The sequence below is a fragment of the Sinocyclocheilus rhinocerous genome, unplaced genomic scaffold, assembly GCF_001515625.1.
Source record: "Sinocyclocheilus rhinocerous isolate Xijiao unplaced genomic scaffold, SAMN03320098_v1.1 scaffold419, whole genome shotgun sequence".
Taxonomy (NCBI): Eukaryota; Metazoa; Chordata; class Actinopteri; order Cypriniformes; family Cyprinidae; genus Sinocyclocheilus; species Sinocyclocheilus rhinocerous.
In genome coordinates this window covers 79,630-95,592 of record NW_015653519.1, presented here as the reverse complement: position 1 = coordinate 95,592, position 15,963 = coordinate 79,630, and the positions used below count along the sequence as shown (strand labels likewise).

General features: G+C 36.4%; 1 protein-coding gene across 2 annotated transcripts in view; it reads left to right on the top strand.

Moving 5' to 3' along the window:
• The window catches only part of LOC107716460 (protein phosphatase 1 regulatory subunit 16A-like), a 40,360-nt gene that overhangs the window by 17,975 nt on the left and 6,422 nt on the right, over positions 1-15,963 (top strand). Inside the window, exons 2-7 of one of the 2 annotated variants that reach the window (XM_016522918.1) lie at positions 7,456-7,852; positions 9,228-9,298; positions 9,685-9,830; positions 9,990-10,093; positions 13,128-13,252; positions 13,334-13,459. In XM_016522918.1, coding sequence (XP_016378404.1) covers positions 7,615-7,852; positions 9,228-9,298; positions 9,685-9,830; positions 9,990-10,093; positions 13,128-13,252; positions 13,334-13,459 — 810 coding nt within the window. In that variant the 5' untranslated portion in view covers positions 7,456-7,614. Of the gene's footprint in view, positions 1-7,359; positions 7,853-9,227; positions 9,299-9,684; positions 9,831-9,989; positions 10,094-13,127; positions 13,253-13,333; positions 13,460-15,963 lie in introns of both variants that reach the window. The other variant, XM_016522917.1, reaches the window with a different exon arrangement.

The window sequence follows — 15,963 nt, the reverse complement described above, 5'->3', positions numbered from 1 at the left end:
ACACAGCTTTAGAAGGGGGGGGCCTTGAAAAGAAAAAGAAAAGTACTTTACCATACAAGCTTACAACAGCATCGACCATTTGAGATGATCAGACGTAGTTAATATTAGAGGTCGACCGATAGTGGATTTTACTGATACCGATAGCTAGGTTGGACCACACTGGCCGATACCGATTAATCAACCGATAGTTTTTAAAATGGTAAACGAAAACTAAAACAGAGCTTTACTATTTTTTAAAAAGCAGTAGCAGTACTGAACCATACTTTGTAAATGAATAAACATATTATATTAATTATTATATTGATCATTAAAGTTATTTCATAGTTTACTCATGTTAAAAAAAGAAACTTTAAAATGTACAAATATAGCCTATTAGTAATAGTAAATGTTGAAATGAACACACTAGGAACAATACTTTTACAGCTTTCATTAATATTACAAAAGGACTCTTACTGTAAAGTATTACCATTTAATTTCAACAGTCATGCTTAAAGATGGCCATCTTTAAATATCTACACAAGGCCATAGCATTAAAATTACATACATATGTTATTGATATTGTATGTGTACTCTCACACTTTATTTGCTTCTATTTTAGAACACTGCATGATTATCTATAATAATAATAATAATAATGCAAGTCACACACTGGACAAAAGCGCAGTGATGCGTTCTCGGAGAAGTCACGCGTCACTTGCGTCACTTTCAATTCCAGCAGCGGTCTAAAACTGTTTATGCGGCTCTCCAGGACCGGAGTTCGCCACCCCCTCTCTATATGAAGCATAAAGACTGTATTAGAGCCACAGAAAGAGCACAATACATAATTTATAGCCTAGGGTGAAGTCATTACGTACATTAACAATGATTTGGGACAAATATAATGTAATTTAATGGAAAACTATGTGAATGGCGCTCTGTTCCGCGGCAGGATTTTCTGTCGGTGGCATTTAAATGCACGTTTGAAGTTTCCCGCTCTGTGCAGCGCGCAGTGTCACGTGTCAAAACAAACAACACGTGCTGTTAGTGATTTCCGCCTCTAGAGGCCGCTCTCGTACTGTATAATGGCAGCGGACCCTTCTCAGCCACTCCAGCAACGGACGCAACCCGGAAAACTATCGGCATTGATTTTTGCCAATAACCGATAGTTCCGCCAATCAACTATCGGTGCCGATTAATCGGCAAAACCGATGAATCGGTCGACCTCTAGTTATAATATATGTGTGCAGAGGCATTACAATATAAATGAAGCCTAATAGACCTGCTGCGGTCTATTATATCATTAATAACAGTTTAACAGCTATATTGACAAAAAAACAAAACCAAAAAAAAATTAATTGCATTCATTGTTCATTGCATTTCTGAATACAGTTACTGAAAAGATGTCAAGCAATATTTGTTCTATTGCTTATAATTTTATTACTGAGTGTTATTATTTATGATTTATAATTAATATTTAAATTCAGTAAATTTAAGTCATAAAAAGAGTTTGCTCAATTGCAAATTAGCCTATAGTTTTTGCTGTGGTATCAAAATTAGCTAATTTCACTACCATTGGTGCTAACAGCTGAATTCTTTGTAACAACATTGACTATTAATAGAATATAGTAAAAAAAAATAATGGAAACCTCTGACATATATGATAGCTAGATTTAATAGATTGTTTTGCCTCAAATTATACATCTGTTGTAGTTTTGACTGTCCGTTGCCAGCACCAACCTTTACTTTTATCCCAGATTCACACCTTACACATGTGTCAAGTCATTATTAGTGCAGGAAAAGTCTTGCTGCTCTCAAAGTTCAATGGTTTTGATAATGATTGATCTATGAACTTTAAAGAATCTTCCTGGCAGAAATCCAAGAACAAATACTCAGATGGCCTTTGTTTGTAATTGTTATAATGCCACTAAATGCCAAGCCCCTCCAAATACAATGTGTCTTTAGAGACAATGGGCCTCATTTATCAATCTAACATAGAAACGAGCGCAGATCTGTGTGCACAAATCAAATTACGACAGAGTTCACGTGTGATTCATGAAACATTCGTATGCCACCAATCTCATCGTACGAATGATCACACGTTGATAAATGTGGCGGCAGAAAACAATAGTAATTTGAATATCACGTCCATAAAAACACCCTGGTTTAGAAGCCTCGCCCCAGAGTTTATGACACGGAGAAACGAAACCCGGCCAAAAAGAGGAAATAATCTTGTGAAAGAGAAATTGATCTTACTCCAAAAACACCCGTTAACCTTGTAATTGCAAACAATTAGGCTACATTAATATATGTAATTTATATGTATATTAAAATACTGGTAAATATAAACAGCCTATTTAGTTCCCCTCACTCTTACAACTAATGTTGTTTGTGTGTGCGTGAGGCGCCTGTGCGATCAGATGGATTTAATCTAAAGATATAAAGAAATAAAATGCATTAAGAGTGTCACAAAAACGAGCGTAGCCTATACTTGTTGCACAGTGTTTTTTTTTCCCTTTTGTTAATCTGTTAATTATATTATAGCCTATTATATATTTTGTGTGATCCTATTTATAGACTTTTTCTTTATAGATTCCTTTATAGACTTAATTTGTGTTTTTCTCCTTTCACAGAAGCGCTGCAGGTGCATGATGCGACGATTGAATCCTCATGGTCTTGTTTACGCTGCTATTCGCGCATATAAAGCTAAAGCCCTGTACTTGTTAATCTTTTAATTCTATTATAGCCTATTATATATTTTGTGTGATCCTATTTATAGACTTTTTCTTTATAGATTCCTTTATAGACTTAATTTGTGTTTTTCTCCTTTCACAGAAGCGCTGCAGGTGCATGATGCGACGATTGAATCCTCATGGTCTTGTTTACGCTGCTATTCGCGCATATAAAGCTAAAGCCCTGTACAAAACAACAACAAAAAAAGACATTCTAATCTTACTGGTTAACGATTGACTAATGAGCTTTGTTTGACGGTCAGGAATATAAAAATTAACAAAATGCTGTCATTCTACAATTCTCCACCGTATTTACTCTGCTGCGCGCAAGTTCAGGTAACTCAAAAACTTGCGTACACGAGCTGAGACCAGACGTGAGATTTGATCGTAGCTACCGCTCACGTCCATATTGATAAATTCCAAGTTTTGCGTTGAAAGACCGTATGCCCAATTTTCTGTCGTACGTTTGTTTCGTAAATGAGGCCCATTGAATAGATAACAAAAGAATGGGTATCAAATTTTGTGACAATATCTCAATCCATTTTCTGGGCAAGACTGTACTGAGTTAAACAGTTCTATAGTAATAGTTGATAGTAATTATTCTTGAAGCAAAATAGTTCAGGGTTACTGTTTCCAGTACAGTGGATTAAAAAAAGTGACTGTCACACAACTTTTTTCTGTCATTTTGAGATGTAAACTCGCATTTGTGATGTTAGAATTGTGAGAAATAGTCACAATTATCTTTTTTTTCTACTTTGATGAAAATGGGTTTCCACTGCTTTTTATTTGCATGCATAACATGATAGCCAACCCATTGTCATTTTTTTAAAACATACCTTTGCCCATATAACTATTAGGAATCAATGGTAGTCATTATGCGATAGGTGGAAGTAGATATGGGTGTCATTTGCATAGCTATGGTAAGCAATTTGGTTATTTCTCATTATTTTGCTATATAATATGTGACTATATGCAGGACTCTGCATATCATGGATATCCGCTTAAACTTATGGTTGGTTGACTATGCTCACAAAGTAATCCCTTCTTTTTAAGTATGACCTGAACCATTTGAGTACTATGATAGTTGTTTGCTAAATGAGTTTCAGTAGCGGCCAATAGTAATGCCATCCCATTTGGCAACTTCAGGGATCTTATCTATGCACAATCAGCTTATAACACTCCAAAGAGAAAGGAAAACTTGAAATCGCATCATATGACCTCTTTAATGTCTGTAGGCCTTACAGTTTGGGCTGCACAATCATTTTTAGTGGAGAATAATAAATATATAAAAAAATATATATTTGAAAGAATAGAAGCTACTGGTGATGTTGATACAGTTAGCAGATGTCAACACAGATGTGGGAAGCTTCCTTTAGTCCAGGGATGTCAAACTCAATTCCTGGAGGGCCAGAGCCCTGCAGAGTTTAGATTCAACCCTAATTAAACACACCTGATCCAACTAATCAAGTCCTTCAGGCTTATTTGAAAACTACATGGCATGTGTGTTGGAGCAGGGTTGGAACAAAACTCTGCAGGGCTCCGGCCCTCCAGGAATTGAGTTTGACACCCCTGTTTTAGTCATTTTTCATATTTGCCTCAGGGTTTGACATTTTGAGGGTTGCGCATTTTGAGATGCTATATTGCACGTCATAGTGGTGAATGAGATGCCATATTTAAAAATGAAAACTTCATGTGCTTTACCTTGCCCATCAAGCACAAATTGTGTTACAACTAAATGGAGAGGTAGGGAGAGATAAACACTAAAACTATGAGAGAAGAGATTTCAGTATGAACACATAGTGTGACCAGTGGTTTGTGTCTGACTCATGAACAAGTGTCTAACATTTTTCATGATTTGCCGAATTTAAAAAAAAGAATAATAAAAAATTGTCATTCTTTTTGAGACATGAGTGAAGATTTGGGATGACAAACAAAAGATTCCGTGTGTAGTCCAGTGGAGTAACTCCTGCAATATCTATGGTTCAATTTGTGGGAAATCAGGTGACATGATCGGAAAACAGAATAGAAAGCATGCATATGGCTTTATCCACTTTTATGGGCTTACCTCTCTCATTTGGTACAAATACAAATGTTTCAAGCTTTGTGAGTTTACATTTGGGTGCTAATTGCATGGAATGCGTTGATGCGTCTCTCTTTATGTTCAGTAGCCATTGAAGCAAATCATACTCAACACTATTCACAGTAACTAATGGCAGAATACATTAGTTCTGAAAAACCCACACTGTATGAATGGAACTGCACAGGACAGCTAGTTGTCTGGCCTGTCCTTGAGGACATTTTTATTAATTTTGATGGCAGACTGCTTAGTTTCTTTCTTCTGTTGAACACAAAAAGAAGATATTTTGAATAATATTGGTAATCGAACAGTTGATGTGATTTTTTTAATGTTTTTTCCATACTGTGAAAGTCAATGGCTACAGTCAACTGTTTGGTTACCAACATCTCCTTTTGTGCTCAACAGAAGAACAACTTGAGGATGAGTAAATGATAATAGAATTATTATTTTTGAGTGAACTGTCACTTTTATGCTTAATGAAGGGCAATTTCCTAAGTTAGTATGGCATGTATTGAGATGTTTTAAAAGTGGTTTGATTTCACAACAGTGACAAGCAGTGCTGGATCTTAGGGCAAACACAGTAGTTACCTGGCTGTCACCAGTGAAGGCAGGTCAGGGAGAGAGAGAGAGAGAGAGATGCTGCTCCGCAGGGCTCTTGATTTGCTTATGTTTGTGTTACCTGTGGTGGCTGTGACTAGAGATGTTGAGGGTCAGGGGCTCGCACAGCCTCACAGATTAGAACTTAAATGGAGTTTTTGGTAACACGCTTGATTGAGAATTTATGCTATGGGCTAAATTTAATAAAATAAATTATAAAATTAAAAAGGGGGAAAAGTATTGCAAAAAGAGCATTAGGCTCCATAGACAGAGGCCAAAAAATGGCAGGTGCTTAAAGGGGTCATATGATGCGATTTAAATTTTTCCTTTCTCTTTGAAGTGTTACAACCGTGGACGAAGCGGAGTCCAGCCCGTGGTCGTCACATGTGGTTGTCGCAAGCCCGCCGGCCGCTCCTTTGTCGAATCCGTCGGCCGCCACTCACTCTAGCCGCTGGCCTCCGCTCACTCTAGGCTGGCGGGGCATATAGGAGAAACAATAATGTACAGTATGTGGAAAATAATGTGTTTTTTGAACCTTAAACAGCATAAACACATTTCATTACACCAAATACACAAAATAATGTTCTTTTTAGCAACATCATATGACCCCTTTAAGCACCACTTTAAGACAACTTGCAAATTCAACAGCACTTACACACACACACATTTTCCTCTCCTTTGCATTTCACCTCTGCTTTAGCTTGTTTCCTAGACTAGCTTTCTAAAAACCTAGTATTGTACCTTGTGAGTGAATATTGTTTGGCTCTGTGACAAATTATGATGACGTAATTTGATCTGTATAAAGTCCTGTTGTCTGCTTCTGTCAGCTTAAGTGTGAACTTAGATGTGCAGTAAGTCAATTAGTTATTTCAAGCCAATCCCCAAAAATGTAACTGACTTATATCTCTTCAATGGATTGACTAATCAAAATTATTTTAATCTGTCAAATGCCATTGGAAGAGCCAGGAAAATTGAGTTTTTTTGTTTGTTTGTTTTGTTTTGTTTTTTAACATTTTAAAATTAAATTATTTTATGTATAATAGGCCACCCTACCAAGTTTATATTCTCTGGGTTTTATGGTGTCTAATGCCCAGATTCTTAAAGGGATAGTTCACCCCAAAATGAAAATTCTGTCATCATTTACTTAGCCTCAAGTTGTTCCAAACCTGTAGGAGTTTGTTTCTTCTTTTGAATAGACAATATTTCGAAGATTGTGGATAACAAAACAGTTGCTGGCCCCTATTCACTTCCATAGTATTGAAAAAAATTCTATGGAGGTCAGTGGGGACCAGCAGCTGTCTGGATACCAAAGTTGTTAAAAATATTCTCTTTTGTTTGGAAAAGTATACGAGTGTCCACACGGTATACGAGTGGAGCGACTGAGCGGAGTGCACATGCATAGAGCAGAATAATACGCAGAGCGTCACACCACGTGAAAGTGAAACCTGAGCGGTGAACTCATTTTCAGCAGCCGAAATTTCGGTGCATCTCTAATTATTGGTGACATCAGAAATGTATATTATATAAATAGATGCTTTTTTGAACATTTTTTTACTCTGCACCCCTGCTCTCGACAGACGGCACCCCGGTTGGGAAACACTGCTTTAATGCACTGCATTAGTTATTTTAAGTTTTTTAAGGATTTGGGCCAGCTTCAGAAACTGCATATGGACAATTTATGTTCGATTATTTAAGTGTTGCTTGGAAATGTGCAGTAAACTCTGTTTCAGAGAGCTGCCTGTTGTCTGTTTCACACATAAACTCTTATATAAATCATTCAGATCTGTTGATTATAATTCTGAGATTTGAGATCATCCCAGAGCTCCCCTCTATTATTATGAGTGCCTAATATTTTCTCATTCAAACTGTATAATGTTATCTATAACACAATTCAAAAAGAATATTCATCCGTTTTTCATACTGTAGTTTTACTGTATTCAAAGCAAGACATGAGAACTTTGCACTCTTTCTTTGCAGAACTTGTCTTCCTGGTCTATACTGAAAAAGTTATTAAGAATATGATCTGTCATTGGCAGTCATCTACGTCTCTACATTATCCCATTGGATCTCCAGTTTGTTTGCAGCTCTCATCGGACGTTTGGATGTCAGAATTGAAAGTGTGAAAGAGTTGAATGCCTATGAGAGGAGACAGCAGAAGATCCAAGCAGAAGCCACAGTCTTTGTGGTGTCAGAAGGAATTGTGAAGGCATTGAGAGTCTTGACTTGGAAGATATGGCAGAGCATGCTGAGCTGCTAGCAGAGATGGCGACTATCGGCCGCCTTTCAGCCACCGAGCGCCTGAAGCATGCACAGAAGAGACGGGCGCAGCAGCTGAAAGGCTGGGCTCAGATGGAGAAGGACAGCCAAAAGGGCAACCACAAGGGAGATGGGTTAAAGGAAAGCAGAAGGGTGACCTTCAACACCAGTGTGACGTTGCTGGAAGCTGCAGCCAGGAATGACATAGAAGAGGGTAAGAGTAAAGGACTAACAGTATTGCACATCTGTTTTGTTTATTGCAATGACTGTAGAAAGTCCACACACCCCTGTTAAAACTTCAGGTTTTTTAAATGAATAAAATAATCCAAGATCCACCTTTAATGTGATATTGAAAGCAGTTTTTTGCAACTCTACCTTTCATGCAAATTCCCTCTGTTGTGATTTGCTTACACTGTGATTACCCAATTACCTTGTGCCTTTTTACTCTGGAAATCAAGACTACATACTTTAACAAAAATAAAATCCTATTGTATTTTTTACAGAGGTTGATAGGTAGGCTATAAAAATTTTAAAAGTTTTTGTAGGGCCAATAATTCCAATAATCTGTGCCCATATACTCTCATATACTTTATAAACCATATTGACAAATTTGTACATCGCTCTCTCATTTTAATAATTTCACCACAGATTCATAAACTATACCTTCAATTTATCAATCTGTATTTGTAGATTTGTAATCTGTACCCTCTGTTTAAGAATTCATATATACAGATATGAAAACTGTACCTTTAAATTTGTACCACATAAACTGATGCATATTGGCCTGGTTATTCATAAGTGAATTAAGAAATATTAACTGTTCATTGATAGCTAACATTATTGCCATTTTGTAGAATCATCTTTTTTTTGCATCTTAGCATTATATATTTCACATTATATTTACTGAAATAATTGTAAACAAATTATAAATTACATTTCTAAAGCAAAAGCAAATTAAACTTAAACTGTAAAATAAACAGATTTATATTTTAGATAACTTCTTGATTCTGTAATCCTATTATGGCATTTCCAGGAATAAAGAAATTGTTTGAAACAATGTTTTTGTTTAGAACAACAAGCAAGTAAATACTTTATCCAACAGTGTACTTAGTATCATATATTCTCAAATAAAGACTAGGCATTGCTAGTTGTAGATAAAGTACACAGAAATAATAAATGAAAACATGTTGATTGTGATAACTCTTCACTCTAAACTGCACCTCAGTGCTGACGTTCTTGTAGTTTTAACAGAGACTGAAGGTATAGTTTTAAAAATCATAATTTACTCACCATCATGTCATTTCTGTAAGACATTTTCTTCTGCAGAACATTTAGAACATTGGATCCAAACAACCTTGGGCCCTTTTGACTTTAATTGTATAGACAAGTCACAACTGAGACATTTTACAAAACTTTCTTTGTGGTTCACAGAGGACAGAAAGTGACAATTCTGTCAACATTAGGGTGTTGACAGTGATGACAGAATTTTAATTTTTTAAGGCAAATGATCCCTTTAATGTCATAGTTTGTCCAAAATGTTAATAGTGTATAGTTTTGGTGACCAAAAAAGTATTTGTGTCTCCTGGCAGTACGACAGTTGCTCAATAATGGAGTCAGTCCAGACTTGTTCAACGAGGACGGGCTCACTGCACTTCATCAGGTACATGCTCATCAACAAAAACTATACAAATACAGGATGCAAAACATCAGCTCATTTTAATCTGTTTCATGTTGTAAACATAAATACACAAAATCAGAACTCTCTGAAGTGTAGTCCTCAATAGACGTACCTCAATATCACAGTACTCCCATAATGGCAGTGCTGTCAATGAGCTAAAAAACTAAGCTAAACTATTTCAAAAGGGTTTCACTTTGTTTTCTGTTAGCTAAACTAAAATACAGCACACGATTATATTGGTAGACTACTCAGTCAGTTAGTTTGTTGTTGGATGACCATTCGATTAGTTGATCATCTTGTCACATCCCTACTTTTGAATCATGTTCTCCACAGACAGTAATTCAGATAGCTCTTGTGGTTCTCTGCAGAGCTGCATAGATGATTTTTTGGATATAGCACGCTGTCTTCTGGATGCGGGTGCAAACGTGAATGCGTGTGACAGTGAGCTGTGGACCCCTTTACATGCGGCGGCCACCTGCGGACACACTGACCTCGTCCAGCTGCTGATAGAAGCGTGAGTCTCAATTTATAATTTATTTATTGTGCTGATCTTACTGCTTTGTCATACACAACTTTTATTCTTGTATAAATACATAAACTTTTATATAAACTTTTATTGCTGTATAAATAGTGTGTAACTTGTGATACAGACTGTCTGAGTTCATGTGTTCAGGGGTGCAGATTTGTTGGCGGTGAATGCAGATGGAAACATGCCATATGATCTGTGTGAGGATGAGGCTACGCTAGAGCTCATAGAGATGATCATGGCAGAGCAGGGTGAGAGTTGCTTATAATATACCTACTATTTAGTTAATCAAACCACTTATGAGCAGTGCTGAGGAAAGTTGCTTTTAAAAGATACATTATTTCAATGCTCCTGACAAACAGTAACTTGTCTTTTTATGGACAGTAATTCATAAGATACTTCTGTGTTATATTTGCTTTTAAGGAGCATGTTAGTACACTAGACTAATTCTCTAGAGCAGGGCTTCTCTCTTTTTCATTTTAAAATACCTTTTTACATTTTTTTTTGTTGTCATTATTACGTTGGGCACACCTAGTTTCACTGTGTAACCAGTAGGGGTACACGTATTCGTACTGAAAATTTTAGGTACGGTCTTTCGGTTCGGTACGCATGTGTACTGAACAAAACATTCAATTTTTTTCTGAAAATTCAGACAATAAATGCCGTTTTGACGCTCTTTGTTGTGGCGAGACAGATTGCTGTGCGAGTGAGCACGATAAACCCTTCATCTTTACAACTAGTTTTAATGTGAAATAAGCATGAATGAACTTCTCATGTAATCGCTCAATTAGTGTTTCAATTGCGGAAAGATGTCAAAAAACAGCTCGTAAACAAAATGTCATGTAGCATTTAATTTACCTCAGGCAAGTCATCAGTATCTACAGCTCGTTATTTGCTACAGAAATTCAGTTTAGAGAAGAGCATTTTGAGAAATATTAGACTATATACTTCATTATATTTTACTTTAGGCTACCTGTTAGTGATGTCTTAATTATTTAATGTATGTTTAAATAAGTCTTTTATGAAACAAGGTATGACAGCCACTGTGTAAATGATTTATAGCCTATTTCAACAACAAATAGAAATTGTATCATTTAGAAGTTAATTTAAAAACTGCATTATGTGCAATTTACATGTTTGCATAAAATCTTTTAATCTGAGTGTTGATTATTATAGTTAAAAATAAATATTAAGTGAATTTTGGGCTCTGTTGTTAATTGTAAGCTTATATAAAAGGGCTCCCTCCCTATAATTTAGTTAGTTTGACTAAACTAACTTTTATTTAATTTGACTAAAGTGAAATGAAAACTATTATACTACTATCTATTGAACTAAAAATGACTGAATCAGTGAGACTATGTTACAGATGTTATGTTTATTTAAAAATATATGCTAGCATAATTTTATTCTGTCCATTTATATTATTATGTATGGTTATCTTGACAAATTATAACACTTAACTGAGAAGAATAACAGTGAATTAAACCGTAATGCGACTGAAAGAATAACCAAAATGTACAGCATGTAATGAACATAAACCAACAGCATGCGCAATACTAACACAAATCTCTAGTAATAAAACAAGTACATTAGTTTCAGAACCATTATTTTTAACCAAGTATCAGAACATTTAAAATTCTATATATTTACTAAAATATATATCTGATCTTATTCTTTTTTTTTTTTTGGCTCTAGACTATGATTCCATTTAGTCGGAGGATATTAAACTTTTTTTTTTTTTCAATTTTAGTTCAGTGAATGATGCCCAGTTTTTCCTTGAAACAAAGTTGGCAAGTATATGATGCCTAGTGATTTAAAATCTTGTTTTAAAAGTCTTGTAGTGTATTTTAGTCTTAACAAGGATGCCAAGATATCAGAACTAATTATCAGTGAAAATGTTGGCAGAAAATCCAATATTCCAGTATCACAGAAATATTAATAATTACATTTCCGACTTATCGGCCAATAATATATCAGCCGCTGATATATTGTGCACCTCTGTATAAAAATGAGGATAGCCATGAACAAAGACTGTGATGTCTACAGATATGAAAACAGTATATTTTCTTGATGACACAGCAAATAAAAAACTTTCCCCCGGTTTCACATACAAGTCTTAAGCCCAATCCCAGACTAAAATGTAAGTCTTATTTGTTTCAACTGAAAAACTTGCACTGATTGATCTTTGTCAATGCCTTTATTATGTCTCAAGATGCACACCAGTAATGTTTTTTTCTAAGGCATGTTTATGAAAATGACTTAAATGTCCTAATTGAACTATGGCCGTAGTGTATTTTAGTCTTAACAAGGATGCCAAGATATCAGAACTAATTATCAGTGAAAATGTTGGCAGAAAATCCAATATTCCAGTATCACAGAAATATTAATAATTACATTTCCGACTTATCGGCCAATAATATATCAGCCGCTGATATATTGTGCACCTCTGTATAAAAATGAGGATAGCCATGAACAAAGACTGTGATGTCTACAGATATGAAAACAGTATATTTTCTTGATGACACAGCAAATAAAAAACTTTCCCCCGGTTTCACATACAAGTCTTAAGCCCAATCCCAGACTAAAATGTAAGTCTTATTTGTTTCAACTGAAAAACTTGCACTGATTGATCTTTGTCAATGCCTTTATTATGTCTCAAGATGCACACCAGTAATGTTTTTTTCTAAGGCATGTTTATGAAAATGACTTAAATGTCCTAATTGAACTATGGCCTAATCCTGGTTTAGTCTAAGCCCTGTCTGTGAAACCAGGCCTTTAATGGCTAAATTAAAGTAATGGTGCATTAGCTTTACTCATGATGCATTAACATGATGAATTACCGAACTTGCAGTTCAGTAAGCGAGTCGTATGCTGATTAAGTAGCTCCTCACTGATTTAGTGAAGAATTTGTCAGATTGATTTAAAGCTGTAACTCCTGAGACTGTGGGAACAAATAAATAAAGAACCGATTCCCAAGAGTCATATCTCGGCGTGCAGCCCATGAGGAACGCTGCTGCTGAAAAGAGGTGCAGATAAAAACTCTGCTGTGAATAAGTAAATACAAGTAATGTAGCCGTGAGAACTATCATACATTTATTTGTATAATTACACTTCTAGGACTTACATGCTGTAATATTACATTTCAGAAAATTTTTTATTTCTGTATTGAGTACACAGGTGAAAGAAAGACACATTTATGTCAAGGGCAAATTTTTTATACAAATCTATACAGGAAATAAGTGGTTTGACACAAACACTTGCTATTATCCATATGTTTGTATTTAGGGATTACTCAGGAGAGAATTGATGAATGTCGCGGAGCCAAGGAGAGAGCAATGTTGTCTGACCTTCAGGAGCTGGTTGCGAGTGGAGCTGATCTGAATGTGAAGGACGAGCAGGGGGCCACTCTGGTAAGACATAGCAGTGCAGGTAGACAGGACGATCATCTATAATGTTACCAAAACTGAAGATCTTGTGTTTTCTCTGTGTAGCTGCATGTAGCAGCTGCTAATGGATACATGTCAGTAGGGGAGCTGTTGCTGGAGCACAGAATATCTCCTAACGACAGGGACGCTGATGGGTGGACGCCACTCCATGCTGCTGCCTGCTGGGGACAGGTGATTACTGACACACAAGAGGGTTTAGTGCGTGAAAAAAGATTTATCACATTTACAGTCATGTGAAAAAGAAAGGACACCCTATTGAATTCCATGGTTTTCCGTATCAGGACATAATAAAAAAAATCATCTGGTCCTTGGCAGGTCTTAAAATTTGGAAAATAAAACCTCTGATGAAAACAACACATGAAATATCATCACATGTCATCATTAATTTAACAAAAAATAGGCCAGTATGCAAAAGCCATGGGTTACAACGTTAGGGCATCCTTACTGTTAACATGGGAATTAAGTGGGTAAGTAACGGTCAAGCACTACTAATAAAATGCCTTTAATTAACTGATCATGAGCAAGTGTGAGCTCCTCTATAAAAGCAGAAGTTTTGGCAGTTTGCTGGTCTGGAGCCTTCAGGTCTGTGTTAAAGGGGTCATATGATGCGATTTCAATTTTTCCTTTCTCTTTGTAGTGTTACAAGCTCTTGGTGCATAAAGAAGATCTGTAAAGTTGCAAAGACTAAAGTCTCAAATCCAAAGAGATATTCCTGACTCACAGTCTGTAAGTACGTTTTCATATTTAAAGGATTTGCCACTGATGATTCAAACGCGAGTTTTGAGTAGTGTAGAGTAGCGCTTGTTGTTTGTCATTTCTCCGATCACAAATGCAGACATGTTTTTATGTTTATGCGGTGCGATGCAATGCAACGCGTAAAAAGACTGTATAAGTCAGTCATGTGAAAAAGAAAGGACACCCTATTGAATTCCATGGTTTTCCGTATCAGGACATAATAAAAAAAATCATCTGGTCCTTGGCAGGTCTTAAAATTTGGAAAATAAAACCTCTGATGAAAACAACACATGAAATATCATCACATGTCATCATTAATTTAACAAAAAATAGGCCAGTATGCAAAAGCCATGGGTTACAACGTTAGGGCATCCTTACTGTTAACATGGGAATTAAGTGGGTAAGTAACGGTCAAGCACTACTAATAAAATGCCTTTAATTAACTGATCATGAGCAAGTGTGAGCTCCTCTATAAAAGCAGAAGTTTTGGCAGTTTGCTGGTCTGGAGCCTTCAGGTCTGTGTTAAAGGGGTCATATGATGCGATTTCAATTTTTCCTTTCTCTTTGTAGTGTTACAAGCTCTTGGTGCATAAAGAAGATCTGTAAAGTTGCAAAGACTAAAGTCTCAAATCCAAAGAGATATTCTTTATAAAAGTTAAGAGTCAACCACGCCTACCTAAAACGGCTCGTTCTAACACGCCCCCACATGTCTACGTCACGATGTGGGAAGATTTGCATAACACCGCCCAAATGTTCACGCAAAGAAAGAAAGCATAACTTTTATTCTCGCTGTAGTATTGTAGCAACAATTAAATGCCTCGTTTAAAATGGGTTTTAATGTTTTTGTCTCGTCGCTCCGGCCGGGACACGGTATAACAATATGGTAAGGGGCATAACATTTCCGTCACATGCTTCAGGTATTCGGCCAATCACAATGCACTGGATAGCTGGCCAATCAGAGCACACCTCGCTTTTCAGACTGATGAGCTTTGTAAAAATCGACGCGTTTCAGAAAGGCGGGGCATAGAGGAGAAACAATAATGTACAGTATGTGGAAAAGAATGTGTTTTTTTAACCTTGAACTGCATAAACACATTTCATTACACCAAATACACAAAATAATGTTCTATTTAGCAACATCGTATGACCCCTTTAACACAATGCCAAGGAGTTAAGACATTAGCAATGATCTTAGAGAAACAATTGTTGCTGCCATCAATCTGGGAAGAGTGACACGGCCATTTCCATCATTCTACAGTGAGGAAGATTATTCAAAAGTGGAAGACATTCAAAACAGACACCAATCCTAACAGGAGTGGACATCCAAGGAAATTCACCCCAAGCTCAGACTGTACAATACTCTTAGAAACTGCAGACAACTCAAGAATTACACCGCAGACTCTACAGGCCTCAGTTAACATGTTAAATGATAAAGTTCATGACAGTACAATTAGAAACAGACCAGACAAGTATGGCATGTTTGGAAGGCTTGCCAGAAGAAAGCCTCTTCTCCCTAAAAAGAACAGGGAAGCATGGTTTAGGTTAGCAAATTTGTATCTGAACAAACCTTAAGACTTAGGAAAATGTCTTTTGAACAGACGAAACCAAAGTTGAGATGTTTGGCCATAATGCACAGCGTTCACCACATTTGGTGAAAACCTAAAGAACATATCAGCACAAACACCTCATCCCAAAAGATACACATGCTGGTGGAGGGCTGATGATTTTGGTCTTGTTTTGTAGCCACAGAATCTGGGCGCCTCACAGTCATTGAGTCGACCATGAACTCCTCTGTATACCAAAGTATTCTACAATGATCCCAAATACACCAGCAAATCTACAACAGAATGGCTGAAAATAAAAGAATCAAGGTGTTGCAATAGTCCAGTCGAAGTCCGTACCTCATCCTGACTAAAATGCTGTGGAAAGAGCTGTGCATA